We start from the raw sequence: 14973 nt of genomic DNA, 5'->3' as shown, positions 1-14973 counted from the left end.
TTTATTGTAAACCTTTTTGTATAAGCTTATACAGTTTATGTTGTACATTAAGTTAGAAATAAGGGTCATAAAATGCTGTGCTTTAGTGAAGTGATGGGAAGTTATTCATATTTTGCATACAAAAGCTCAAATGCAGGTTAGGCCTCACCACATCATGCAGAGAATTAAGTCTTTCTGTGTCTAGGTGTTAAGAAAACAACACTGGAGAGGCAGCATCAACCTGGAAAACTACAGACCTGATGAATTGCTGGACTGAGCAGAGATGGCATATTAAACGGTCATTAAATTACACACTTTAGCCACGCCTTACTGTGGCTGTGCCATGTTTTGATTAAATCATTAAGCAATGATGTGTGACGGACAATGTTTGTGTAGGACATCATGATGCAAGACGGGGTTGGTGTCAGGGTTTTTTTGTTTAATGTGATTATTATATTAAGTAATTATCAAACCTATGAAACTTGGAAATGTTGGGATGGTTCAGCTCTGAACCTTAAAATACTATGATACACAAATCCCCATTATAATCATGATGGTTATTATACTGCACATCATACACTCACAGATAAACTTAGTGTGGTAAACAAGGGAAACTAAGGAAAGCGGTTCTTAGAATACAATAGAATCAGGCACACATACATGTGGAAATTTGTGAGATCTCAAGTACAACATGCACTCACATAGGCCACTATATGTGCTCACATTACACGCTTCCTGTCTAGTTAGGCCTTTACAAATCATTTATCACTGAGCCTGTGTGAGAGAATCAAGGCTGTGCTGCTACGCATTTAGACAGAAAATTTATGATAAAAGAGGACAGCATTTGATATTATGCATTAATAATCTCACATCACTTGTATGATGTATCTTTTGATATTAACAGAATTCCCTCTAAAACTGGTATGACACATTGTAAAACACAGCGAGGAAAACCGCTGTACAATTACATTCAGCTCAGTTTAGCAGGAACATTTGTCATCTTGACATATCATCAGCTGAGTGCAGCACGGCCATACTGGGAAGATTTGCACTTCTGAACGAGCACATCTGCTCATTCACGTCCACATTCCACTTTACTTTATTTAAAACTACCTGACTGCATGCCATATGTGTGTGTGTACAGTATATTCCCGCAGTTCATTTCCCCAGCTCTAAGAAACGGGCTGACTCCGCCCAGACATCAGTGTCAATCTGATGAGTGGGTGTCTAACAGTGTGTGAAGCTCACATCAAAGGCACGCCGCTTTAAATGCCCGGCCTTGGCAGAAAAAGCAGGGTGGGGAAAGACATCATAGGAATAAAGGATGAGGAGGGAGGGAACAATTGGAGAGGGGCATGAATTTTATACTGTTCACTGAGCCCTATTACAGCACAGGTTTGGGTTGGGCGTGTGGGTCTCAGGACTGCTATGCTAACAAGTCGACATACCTCATACCTCATAGAATTTAAACTTAACACATAAGCTAACACAAATAGCAAACACACACACACTTGCACGACTAAGGGGCATCAAACAATCCTTCTCCACATCATTCATTATCACTGAGATTTTTCTAAAAAGGCAAATTATACTCCCCACAGACATTCAAGGAGATGAACCCTGGGCACACGCAAGTGTATACACTCTAAAGGGCTGGATGTACTTAAGGGTTAGCAGCCAGAACCACCAGCCTCCTCATTAGCACAAATAAGATGGTAGGCAAATACAGGCCTGTCCTTCTCTCCTCCTCTGTCTCTTTGTCCTTCCTCGCCTCTGTTCTCCTGCACAAATGAGTCCTAATACTTGTCCTCTGACTCGCCTCTAAAAGACAGAATAGCACATGAATCCGTAGGAGGAGGATGCAGAGGAAGAAATACAACAGCAGCTTAATGTGGGAAACTTCCTCTTGTCTTACTTAATCATCTGCTAAAAGTATGTGTTCGATATTATAAGGGTAAGATTTATGACCCGAGAATGTTTGGTTGTGATATGACCTCAGGAGGCATCACATAGAAATAATTCCCCAGGGCCTATACGGTCATTATTTTTCATGAAGTAGAGTAAGTCAACAGGTCAGCATGGGCTGAGATCAGTCTGTCAAGTTGGCCATCAAAACAAAACATAAATATAATAAATAATATTCAATAATACTGAATTTTAGACAACAGAATCTGATATTCACAATCTTGAATTTTCAACCAGCACACATTCCCAGACTCCTGATTTCCGTCTCTATTCTCTTTGCCTAAAGTCAGAGAACAGAGCTTGAAAGCCAAACAAAACACCTTTGACCTTGGCTCTTTTAGGGAAATGCTTCTTTCACCCTGTCAGTTCTCTAGTTGCAGTCTAGCCAGGCAACTGCTGGTGGATCGAGAAGCTGTCCACTCCTTTCCCATTACCCTCTGTGCTTCAAATCAATAGTTAATTACCTCCAAAAACACTTTCTTCTTATCCAGCTAGAGAAGTGGACAGCGCAGGGCAGGCTGAAAATTTGCCTGGCAGAGGGATTCAGTGTTGTGCGGGGTGAAAACTGTCCTCCCACCACTGCTACTTATTGGCCCATCAGTGTCCCTCTCAGAAGCTGGCATTCCATTTTGCACTGTGCGGGCACTTCATTTCTCCTCCACCACCACCACCACCACAATTTTCATTCCTCATGCTAACTCGGACACACACACACACACACAGTGAGACACAAATATTCATGCACAATTTCTCTTTCTATCTGCCTCTCTCTTGCCAAGAACCCAATGTTTAATAAGAGATTACATTTATGGTGAGGAGAAGGGCAGGCGAATGGTGAAATATGTCCACATGTCCTGAACCTGGGAAAGGCACTGGCACTTACTCATTAATAATAGGACAGGCCCCAGGCCCAAGCTCTTAGCTCTCCGTCTCTACTCATTTCCTTTCCACACATTAAAGCTACAGTATGTGTGTGGATGGCTGCGTTACGTGTGTTGGGGATCTTGCACATTCGCATCCGCGCTGTGTGTGTGTGTGTGTGCGCGCGCGCACGCATGCGTCTGTGCGCCTGTCAGTCCCTATGAGAAACAGCCTGTGGAGGAGTTGGCTTTTATTTAATCGGAAATGGAGCAGCTTCCACCACCATTCGTAATTTCAGCCCTATTAACGTTCTGCCTTTAATTCCTCTGAGTGCTGGAAACGCAGTATCATCTGGGCTGCTGATTTGCCTTAAATGCAAAAAGCACCACAGGTTCATATTATGTATATTTAGGCAAGGGATTTGCTAAATAAACACAGCGATACGCAGAGAGTTTGTGGTGTGCAGTTACCAAGCGTGCAAAGTGAGAAAAACTGATATTCTTATCAGTTTGACTGTAGAAAGTTTCCCATGCACTTAAAGTCACAAAAACACTGCACCACTATACCTGCCTCCTCCCACTCCCTAGTCAGCCTCTGTCCCGCCAGCCTTCCCACTTGCAGTCCTTAAGTCTGAGCCGTAGGGCTTAAAAGTCAAATTAAATCATTCTGGGCCTGACTCAAAAACAGATCTCATTATAACAATCATAAATGAACCTCTTTGTTCCTACAAGCGTACAACCCCAACAGTCTCTATACCCCCCCTTCCTGTTCCTGCCACTGGTGCGTCTGTTACGTCTTCAGAAGGACAGGCTCATATTTCACTTTTTTCTTGTAGCAAACCCCCCCATAATGCTTCATAAATGCATCTGTTTTTAACTTTAAAAAAACATGTGCTGGGAAAGAGGCAGGTGAGGGAGGGAGAAACAACCAATTATTCCCAGACAGGGCATTTTGAGAGAGAAGGTGGGAGAGAGGGGGGTGCACCTTGCCAACTATTCTCAGATTTAATTAAAGTTTGTTGGGGAAAAAAGGAACAATCTATCAGGGGGGAGAAGAAACGGCCAGGAAGTCGAGTCAACAACAGGCCTTTGTGGATCTGGACAGGCCAGAGGCTGATGTACGGAGGGGTTGGGATGGACAGGGGCTAAAGCGGCCATGAGGTGGAGGAGAAATGGTAAATATGGGGCTGTAAGCATAGAGGCCCCAGGAGCCAGGCTGCGTGAACAATGGGAAATAAGACTCGATAATCAATGCTTTCTCTTCTCGCCTCTCAACTCAACAAATATCGAAGAGGCTCCCCTTTCCTGCTGACTGAACAACTGTCACCCAATCTCCAGGACAGGTGATAATGGAGGGGAAAGGGCCTAAGAGACAGAAAAAGAATGAGAAAAAACACATTTTTCACACCACCATCCTTGAGTGGTGGGAAAGCTGGGTCACTGCGCCCAATCAATTACTAGCATTGCCATTTTCCACTAGGTGTGGCCTGGAGGGTTATCTCTAAGTTTTTGCTCTTGTGCACATCAAGCCCTGATGAGTGTATGTCTGTGGGTGTGTGCGTCTGTGCCCATGTTGTGTGTCTGCCATTTGAGAGAACTGGCTTTACCAGGAAACAGATGACTCACACAGTTTGAGGTTGAACTGTGTCACGAGCGTCACCACTTTCACTCCGGTGCTCTAATGTGTTTCGTATGTTGCTGATGCATTGGCTCTGCTTTTCCCTGAGATTGTACAGATAAGTATTTAGCCCTCTTCCCACAGTCAGCCACCTGCTCTGATAAGGGCCGAGCACGAAGCAAAACGGGTGGAACCTAACACGGCTGATAACATCTCTGCAGCAAATCTCTGGACACGGGAATGTGTCGGAGACACGGGAAGACAATGTGGCAAAAGAACAGAAAATATCCACACGGCGAGAAAAAGAAAACGAGCCTCAAGTCTGGAATGGAACTGGATACACAAATACACAGCAACACACACATACAGTTTAGTACATACTGCTCTCATCCTCTCTCCCTCTCCATTCTCTCTTGATACCATTCATTCTCACACTGAGATGTACACAAAAATGTGCACATGCATACCAGCCCCCAACCTGCATCCACCATCTGGCCTTCCCAAAGCTCAGATGTCTCTCGGGTAAGGTGAACTGTGAGGGGCACTCTGTATGCGTATGTGTGTGTGTATGTGTGTGTGTGTGTAAGAGAGAGAGAGAGAGAGAGAGAGAGAGAGAGAGAGAGAGAGAGAGAGAGAAGGAGCGACAGAGGGAGAGAGGGAGCCAGTGATCATATTATCCAAGAGAAAATACGCACTGTACAGTTTACTGCAATATGTGACAAAACATGACCACAGATTCTTGCCACGTTGCCTTCAATGCAAACACTTGCACAGAAAAGGCGGTACAGGTACATGGGCTGCAGGCAGGGGTTTGAACTGGGGGTCGTCATAGCTGACTAGGCTGCGTAAGCACACCTTAATACTGAGTAGTTTTTTTCACTGTGGGAGGCTGCCCCTGCCAGCCATAATGGCTTTAGCAGTCTACTGACGACACAGGCACCCAAACGCACAGTACACACAATGTCGGCACAAAACGAGTGGAAAATTGAATTCTACTTCAGGTGGTCCCAGGTCAGCAGTAGCGCCCATGGCTAAAATACACTCGTACACTCATGAGGACACTTAAACACCTCATCGGTCAGCAGCGACATAGGCCCACCTCAACCCGGTGGGCCTACGTCGCTCTTACATTTTCATTCTTCTCCTTTCTGACCAATTTCGAATCAGAGAGCTGAGGAAAGGAGCAATCTTGCATTCACATCCATTAGAGACTCAACAGGACGCTTTTTACAGGCTGTCTCTTCTGCACAGCTGGTGAGCACACATGCACGCCCAGCTCACACATGGAGCAGCGCAGAATTCTTAACTCAGTACCACAATAGCCTCACAGAGCCAGCCTACCTCCCTACAAGCTCAGGTTTTGGTACAGGATTTAAATCTGGGAAACAACTGAGAATCATTTGAGCCTGACAACACACAGTGGAGCAACCTGAGGAGCTGCAGTGTGTTATTCACTCATTTCAAACTTTGCAAAAGTCATGTCCAGTTATTTAAATTAGGTGTAAATGATATCAAATGAAGCCTTGCCAAATCACAACTGGTGCAGAAAGATTGTGGTCTGGCAAAGCTGGGTGCAAGGCAACTACTATACTCGAAGTCAAAACTGCTCCAGTAATTTCACTGCTTTTATTAGAAACAATAAGCAGAATAAGAATATGATACTTTATGAATACCAGGAGGCAGATGCTGACTTCTCTCCACAGTGAGGTCAGAGCAGTGGGTCAGCTTCCACACAGTGCCCCCGGAGATGAGTCAGTGTCTTGCTCAAGAACACTTCAGCTGTTGCCGAGACAGGGGCTGGAACTCGCTCTGTCCTCTAACCTTTCTAATCAATATGCCACCCTAATACTTGTGATGTTCATCTGTCAGCAGTATTCTGATCTTGGTAACTATTATCTGTTGCTTTATCTGTCATTATAATTGTTTATTCAAGCTACAATATTCTCCATTCCATGCACTTGTATCCTGAGGATGAGGCATTAGCACAGTACAACACAGGTACTTAACAAAGCATCCTCAGGGGCTGGTAACAGCACATTACTGATGTTCTCTTATCATACTCAAACTGAATTCTGCTGCTGTTTTTACCCCAGTTGTAGCACGGCTCTACTGCATGTCCAATAACTGAGACAGCCCAGTGTTTCATTTATTTCCACAGTCTTGTTCAATTGCAGGCTACTCATTTGTAAAACATGCGTACTGTATCTTTTCCAAAACTCACTGACCTCCCCTCCTTTCTGTCTCTCTCATCTTTTTTTATCTCTCTCAATCCCAGTCTATCTTTCAACCACTGTTTCATCCCCTCCTCCTGGTTCCCCACCTCTCTCCACCACCACCACCACCCAGTTCCAGGCTGTTAAATGAGCGGGCTTATCTAAGCCTAATTGGTTTAAGGGCAAACAGAAATAAGCAATGGCTCTGTAAGTAGGGGAGAATTACTGCTGCTGTTGGCAAGAGCCATCCGCACACCGCGGAGCTAGAGAGTGAGAGAGAGAGAGAGCAGGAGAAAAGTGAGGAGGGAGACAAGAGGGGGAATGGAGAGATTAGTGAGGAGAATTACGGAAGACAGAGCAGGATAGAGAAATGGGGAGGGGTGGGGGGTGTAGAGGAAAGTAGACAGAGGGAAAAGTGAAGATGATGGGGAGAAATGGAGGGAGAGAAGACAAATGAGGGTGAAACAGAGCACCGCACATGCTTCTTTTTCTAATGGCATGCAAATCCCCGTCTTCACTCTCCTCTCTGTTAGCCCTTTGCTTCGGGTCTGACTGCCCCTCCGCCCCTCTTCAATAACTTGTCAGTGAATGCAATTCTGTGTGCAGATATCACATCTTCGTGCGTGCGTGTGCGTGCGAGTAGACTTTAAATCTGACAAATTCAGAGTTCTATAATCAACTTCACACTTGATTAAACTGTTCGGGTCCTTCATCGCACCTTCCTGCCCACCTTCCATCCATCCGTTCATGCTCGCCTCCTTATGATTTTCATTCCATAGTTCATCAGGTCATCAATGATGTGTGTGGTGTTTACTGTGAGTGTGTGCATGTGTGGGGAGGTCAAATAAATCACTCACTTCATCACAACTACGTGTCCATATGGTTAGGGCTACTCCTCACTCTAATGTTACAAACACACATACACACATATACACACAGATCTCTGACACTTTGTGATTAGCAGCTGATTTGAACTCGTAATCAGATTAATGGTGACTGGAGAGGCAGGGATAATGTGGTCAATAGCTTTACTCTCTCTCTCACTCACACACACACACACACACACACACAATGAAAAAAATCAAAGAGCAACAGATTGGAGTTCAGATCAGTGAAGATTTTAACCTGCCCATGGGACAACCTCCTTTCAATTAGCGACCCAAACAAGGAAATCACTTTCATCCTTGTTACCGAGGTAACCCAGGGGCCAACTCCCTGCCCATCTGTTTCTTTCTCTCATCCCATCTTTTTAAGTAGAAGTCCTACACCCTCTTTCTGAGCAGGGGGAAAAAATTTCCCTCCTCCCTCACCGTCCACAACTCATCTCTCGGAATTGACATTTTTCTGCCGTCATCGGGTAAACATTTGAACCTGAAAATATCCACCCTCACCGAGGTAGCAATTTGGGCCTGGGCTCGGTATCCATGGCTGTGTTGAAATCTGATGAGCACAAACAAGAAAGCCGCCACCGAATTACAGAGCACAGCCCGAGCTGGGAACGGTCCAGGAGCAGAGTTGTAAATGATTAAAGAGAAAAACTGCATGTGAGAAAACTCATTTTATTTGTGCTTCTAATTTACTTATTTATGCTTTTGAGGGAGGGTGGAAACAGACAGCCGCACGGAACCTGGTCTGCTTCTGTGTGTGTTTTATTAGTGAGGATGTGCTACTGTACAATAAAATGAGAGAAAACATCATATATCCACGATGCTGCTGGGATATCCATCTAGCAGCTAATGTCTGAGGCTACAGCCCAGTGTTCAGTCCCTAAGGACCCACAGCGGAAATGAAAAACATGTTTAACTGAGGAGATATTAGCTCCTACTGGCACTACTGCTTGTCCAGATGAGTGTGTGAAAGACAGAAAGGAGGAACTAGAACGAGATGCAGAGAGAGAAAGACAGACAGATGGGAATGGGGATAAATGAGGAGGAAAAAATACAGGAACAGTCTGAGAAAAGGGAAGAGGCAGCACAGTGTTTTTTTGAGGGGTGGCATTCTTGATTTCCAGTAGTTAAAAATATATAGAAATTTACTCCACCATAAAATCTAGGTTATAGGGAGACTCTCATGTCCACAATCTGAGACAGTTTGTCTCAACAATTCAAAATGCCAGAGAATGGTGCTGGAGGTTTGTGTTAATAGTACTTTATATTTTCAATTTAATGTAAAAACGTGACAGGAATCCTTGGAGGTTTGACAGGCACTTACAATGCACCCGTCATTTCCCACACAGAAAGAACTAATTGCTCACGGGATAATGACTGAAATAACAGAGTTTATAGAGAAGGCTCCTCCAGTCCTGCACTCCTGCTGTAAAGACCGAAAGAGTCTTAAGAGTGAAAAACATATGTTTACCCATAAACAGCCACTAATAAACTACCGTTTGCAATTTTAAAAGCACTTAAATCAGACAAAGTATCAGTCCTCACATGGACAAGTAATATCAGTGACAGCCAGAGAAGCGCCGGACTGCCGCGCTAGTATTAAGGGATAACCACGGCGATCTGCTGCGATCCACGTGCATGACACCCCTGTATCTCTAAGCCAGAGGCTACAGCGCTGACCAACACAAACAAGCATCCACCCCCCCACCCCAAAAGGTACAGAGTGCGTCTCGGGAGGGGAGCGTTTCCACACCTGCAAGACAACAAGCATAATCCCATTTTTTTTTTCTTATTTACCTTCCATCGCAGAGGATGTGATGACCAGCACGCATAAAAGCGCAAACAAATCCACTGTCATGGCAGAAGGGTAGTCTCCACAGCTTGTCCCCAAATAACCAAGACGCACGGCGCGCGTCAAAAAACACAGAATCCCTCAGTTGTCAGAGCGGTATACTCCAGCAGATAGCCTGTGTTGTGAGTCACATTTCAAGCCGTAGTAAACAATGTGTGACAATCAGCGCCGGGGAAGAGCGGAGTGTAGGGACCGCGGGGTGCGAGGAGCAAGGGAGGGAGGGAGGTGCGTGAGGGGGGGTGACGAGAGTGTAAGGGGGGGGATGCCGACACTGCATGCTCGCCCCCCCCCCCCCCCAATTAGAGCGCCGGGGCCAATCACCGACCGGGAGCTGAAACTCGCTAACCAATCGCCAGCCCTGTGCTCCGCCCACCACGCATTGTCAAAACACAAAACTTTTCCTTGACCTATTTGAAGCGGGTGTCCGCTACACTGAAGGGAAATAGCGCCACCACTCGGTTTACTGCGGCTACTGCAGCCCCCTGGTTTATTTAAAAATTTAAAAATAGTAAAAATAATAAAAACAGAGCCCCCCCCCCCCCCCCCCACCACCACCACCACCCCGCACCCAATGGGAGATGATCTTAGTACATTACATTTTTCATTTATGAAAATCACAAGGATGTTTTGCACGAGCAAGCTTTATTCTTTCTTTTTTTCTTTTCTTATTTAAACTCTATTCTTATCACCAACTCTCCCACCCACCCTTTCATTTATGTTGACACCGTACAATTTAAAAATGTCTCAAGTAGCTTTAAACGTGGTCTGACACTTTCACTCTCCCATTATTCTCACAAAGGTGCAACCCCCCCATCTGAAATGAAAATACTCTTTAATAGCTTTGGCAAATTACATCTGCACCTCCAAATGATATTAAACAGGCGCTGCACATCAGCTTCCACCCCTTGCCCCCGTCACCCCCCTTTTGTCTGCAACAGATGGTACACACAATGGACTTTTCCCTGCGGGGACACAGAGAACCAGAGTCCGCCTCAGCAGAGGAAGAGGGGGCAGTTGCCGCCCTGTAGCCCAGAACCATACACCTGTCTTGGGCTAGATATGCCCCCCCCCCAAAAAAAAAAAGTCCCTGGAGCAGAGGAACTGGGATGGAGTTGTTAATCTACAGCCTGAGTAGGCCTGGTCTTACCCCGGGCCACTGGTTGGCCTAATACTTCAGTCCCTTCACAGCACACTGGCCCAGATACTTTTTACCTGCTTTACTTTTTATGGACTCAATGAATGGACTGAACAGTTGGGGTTTTTAAAATTTGTGTTTAGCTTACGAAATTGACGCCTGTATTTTATTGCTGCTAGTGTGTGTGGATCTTTAAGAGGCCACACTTCTCTCTTAAATATGTGAAGTCTTTTTTCCAACAAGCCTGAACTGTTCTCACCACATCTATCTTTTCTGCCCCTTTGCGATTCAACTCCTAACCTTTACAATGACAAAAATCAAACACGGTGCAAATGAAAAGTGACTCACAGTTAATAAATGGTTGTTCCAGTTGTGGCAAAGGCCAGCAGATGAACTGGGGCAGACACAGTGCTTCAGGAGCATCAGGCAACGGTTGCTAACTTGGGAGAGCAGTTGATGAGAGCATTTGTCATTTTTAATGGTGGCGGGCAAGGAGTGGGGCTATAGCGTGACATGGCACAGCACAGCGTGGCCCCCGGTGTTGGCCGGTTTTAGGGCTTCTCATAGCCACCTGGCCTTATTTGTCACAAGGGCAGTCATCAACACCCTGTGACTCTACAGGTCATCTCCAAATACAAGAGCAGCACAGAGCAATCTGTCCCTGTTTGCTGTCCACACCCTGGGGGGTGGAGGGTGGGGGTGGGGGTGGGGGGGTAAGGAAGGAAGGAAGAGTATGAGGGGAGGTTGGGAACAATAGTGCTGCTGCTGTAGCACATCCTGCCTTACAATGCAACCCAGAGACAAACGCACGCATACAATAACACAAATGTGCATGCAGCCGCTCACCCACACAGCACTCTGATAATGATCCACACAAAGCCACACAAGCACTTGCCTACTTCAGCTCAAGAGCCTCAGCCCAATACCAATACTGAGCCCAAACACATTGTAGAGAGCCTCTCATTCTCTCTGTGGCCTGATTTTTTTCCCTGTGTGGTTAAGCCTACAAGTGCTGCATCCCAGTTCTATTCTCTGTTCTTCTTCCACCATTCCTCCATTAGTCAGTTCAATACAAAATATAAGTGCAAGCTCGCCAAGTGGGGTATTCTCTGACTCGTGCTTGATTAAATGTTTTTTTTCCATTTTCTGCGTTCTGTGTGAGCTGACCCTAAATTCATAGCGCTTTTGACCTGTAAACATCCAGCCGGCTGTCTGCCTCTCCATGACCAATGTGCCGTGACCTTTACATTTCTCCTTCTTCCTGATTCCTGTTTGGCTGCTGGGAAAAAAAAAAAAAAACACAGTTGTTCTGTTTTTTAATGGAGTCAGGCAGGAAATACAAAATGGCGTGTAGCCCGTTCTGTTGACAACAACAACATTAAGAACAACCTTCCGTGCACAAGGAAAAAGCGAAGTGCTGTGTTTTATTGAGACACACACTCATTATTTAGATTTGTGAAGCAGAAATGCATGTGAGAGGTATCGTTGGTGACAAGGAGACATGCACACTAGGAAGAGGTGGATGATTATAATGTTACAGAACGAGAAAGGAAGGAGGAGACATATAGGAAAAAGAGAGAGGTAGCCCACAGACGGTGGAACCTGGGAAGGTTTTCCCACTGATGAATATGAATGCATGAAAATGAAATGCCTAAGCCAATATGGAGACAGTGCAGGGGACCCAGGTGACAGAGGAGTGCAGTGCTACACCCACCCTAGGGGGATAGACTGGTTATTAGGCTGGGCTTTAGCTTCATCCATCTTCACGAGTCCTGGGCGCTGGCCACTGACAATGCGAGCTCAGAGCCAGGGCTGAATACAGATGCGCTCTGGACCAGTGTTCCCCAAATAGAGGGTCAGGACACACTAGTGAGTCCCCGCCACAGTTGTACTTTCTGGGTCACAACTCTAGAGACATGATAGAAAATAGGTTCATTGTTGGGGGGTGGGGGGTGCATGAGGTTGGTTAAGTTTGCCTGATTTTTTTTTTTTTATAAACAGGGTGCACAGGTACAGGCCAACATTTTAGGGGTTATACTGCAAAGTACAAACAGACAGTCTTCGGTGGACTAAAAAAATTAGCTGTAAAAAAAAGTCACTGCATACCAGCCAGCTGCACTTACATAAACAGCTTGAAGGTTAGTGTTATGCTTGTGGTAAACACTCACTTAAGAAGTAATATGTTTTTCTGAGTTTCAAGAGTGGAGCGACTGTGTGTGACAGCAGGTCAGGCAGGGAGACAGGGCGGGAGCTAAATACAGCACTCTCATTAATCTGCCAATGATGCCAAGACTGATGGTACCTGTCCCCTGCTATCAGCACACAGACACTTCAGAGACATCCATTGCACTTCTCTGACACAGAGCAACACGCAAAAAAAGAGGCACAGAGAAGACGCAGAAACAGGCACAGAAACCTATGCAAACAGACCTGCACACATGCATGAAACAGTCTCAGTAGTTGTTTATTTGTGTGTGTGTGTGTGTGTGTGTGTGTGTGTGTGTATGTGTTTGTGTGTATGTAGAGTGGGTGGGGTGTGGAGGATGGAGAAGAGGGATTACACTCCATTTCTGCTCACAGAGATGCGGTGAAAGCATTATTTGTCTTAAGTATCGCAGTTTGATTAATAAGTCGTTAGCTGGCATTTGTTCTATTCAAGATTTGGGCTCTTTAGTTTACCATTAATCACAGCAGCACAATGAGAAGATTCTGCTCAGCACTGAATGTGTAAGAGCTTCATTACAGCTTGCTGTTAGTCAAGTGTGCGAGAGACAGAGACTGACTAGTGGGTTCGTGCATGAGAAGCTATGTTCCCTTGTATTTACTGTTTTGCATGTGCGCGCACATGTGACTCAAACACAGTAATGTGAATAATAAACTGGCGAAAACCCCCCGCCCCACAGGGGTTTTTTTTTCTGTCACAGACAATGTTCTAGCAGCAAGTGCCAGATCCATCTCTCAAAAGGTGTTGCCAGGTGGAAAATATAATCGGAAGCACACAAAATCACACAAACATCCAAGATCATGCACTGACCCTGTAACAATTCACTGATTAATTATGTTTCTTGATGGCTATGGTGATTAGGATGCTCATGATTAAGGATATCTAATCACAGATGAGGTTAATGAGGGTTCTCATTCACTTACCTACTTTGTTTCCCTTTAAGAAAGTTTCCTATTAACTGTGTGGCCTCAGCCCCCTCTGGTGTAATACACCTTTCAAATTATGCACCAACCTTTCCCACCTCCTCCAAAACAGGCGCCTTGACAGCAACAACATTTGACACATGGTAAATTGTTTTTTGTATCCCTGAACATGTTATCATGGGCTAGTCGACTGGAGAGGCTCGTGAAGTAGTTTCTGGCTACAAAAGCAACATTTTAGGAGGTGGACTTGTTAATGAGGAAAAACAAAACTAACCCTGACAGCTCATCACTTCATGTCAGCTCTCAGTGACAGCCCATCCCACTCGTTCTCCGCTAGTTGTTTGTTTCCCAGGGACACCATCAAAATGCATCCCCTCCGTCTCCTCCGACCTGTCTTTTTCTCCCCTCTCTGGCCTGTGACAGATAGTTCAGTACAATCTATCAACCACAGTCAGAGCCAGTCCTTCGAAGAAACCACGTGTGGACAGAAGGCTCACACACACACACACACATACACAACACTCCCTGAGTCTGTCACGCTAAATGGGATAAACATCTGGCAATGGAGAGAGAGGAGAAAAACAGAGGTCAAATCAATCTGCCCTCTGTCTGCCATACACTGATCCCCTGTCATAGGCTGACCTCTGTGAAGCCCAGCAAATGAAACTCCACTGCTGCGTTTGAATACAAAAAGTGCAGCACTTCAGTCGGGCATGAACACAGTGGATGAGAGTATCTTCATATAGATGAACTCACTGGCAGACTGAAATGTCCACTGATTAAGTATCGCCAGAGGATGGTGTAGATGGAAGAAAGAAATACGACTCACCTTTGTTAATTTAAATTTAAAGAGTTGGCTCCTCCAAATTATACAAGAGTACATTCTGTGTGTTCTGTTTTCTTCTGTTTGTATCCAGCCATGCAGATAGTTTTGGTTTTATTTGAGCAAAGCTTTGGGACACCCACTGCTGAGATTTATTCCACCAGCAGGTGAAAGGAACTTAGGTTATGGGGCTCACAGCAATGAAAAATTATACTGTACTTATACAAAAAATTCAACAAGCCTTCCCAGAAAAAAATCCTCAAAACTCCAGGTCCAAAGTTTTCTCTGAAACCATGTCTGCCACAACAACAGTTATTATTATTTTAAAAAAAGTTTTTGTTTGTTTTTGGACAGTAATTTGTTTCTAGTTTTTGCAGTTAACCACCACTTTAAATGCTCATATTTATATATTCTATTAATATTATTAATAATAACTTGTATGGATGCAGAGAGAATCCATCAATTCTGCTCAAACTAAACAAGGATACCAATTA

The 14973-nt window shown here is 44.9% G+C and overlaps 1 protein-coding gene across 1 annotated transcript in view; it reads right to left on the bottom strand.

Moving 5' to 3' along the window:
* Positions 1-9608, bottom strand: part of LOC108883520 (ephrin type-B receptor 1-B) — a 146984-nt gene extending 137376 nt beyond the window's left edge. The window contains exon 1 of the mRNA XM_018676752.2: positions 9320-9608. Coding sequence (XP_018532268.1) covers positions 9320-9380 — 61 coding nt within the window. The 5' untranslated portion in view covers positions 9381-9608. The remainder of the gene's footprint in view (positions 1-9319) is intronic.
* Between the last annotated feature and the right edge of the window lie 5365 nt (positions 9609-14973).

The sequence above is a fragment of the Lates calcarifer genome, linkage group LG4 (assembly GCF_001640805.2).
Source record: "Lates calcarifer isolate ASB-BC8 linkage group LG4, TLL_Latcal_v3, whole genome shotgun sequence".
Classification (NCBI taxonomy): domain Eukaryota; kingdom Metazoa; phylum Chordata; class Actinopteri; family Centropomidae; genus Lates; species Lates calcarifer.
Note: the sequence above shows the minus strand (reverse complement) of the source record. Positions and strands in the feature narration are given on the sequence as shown.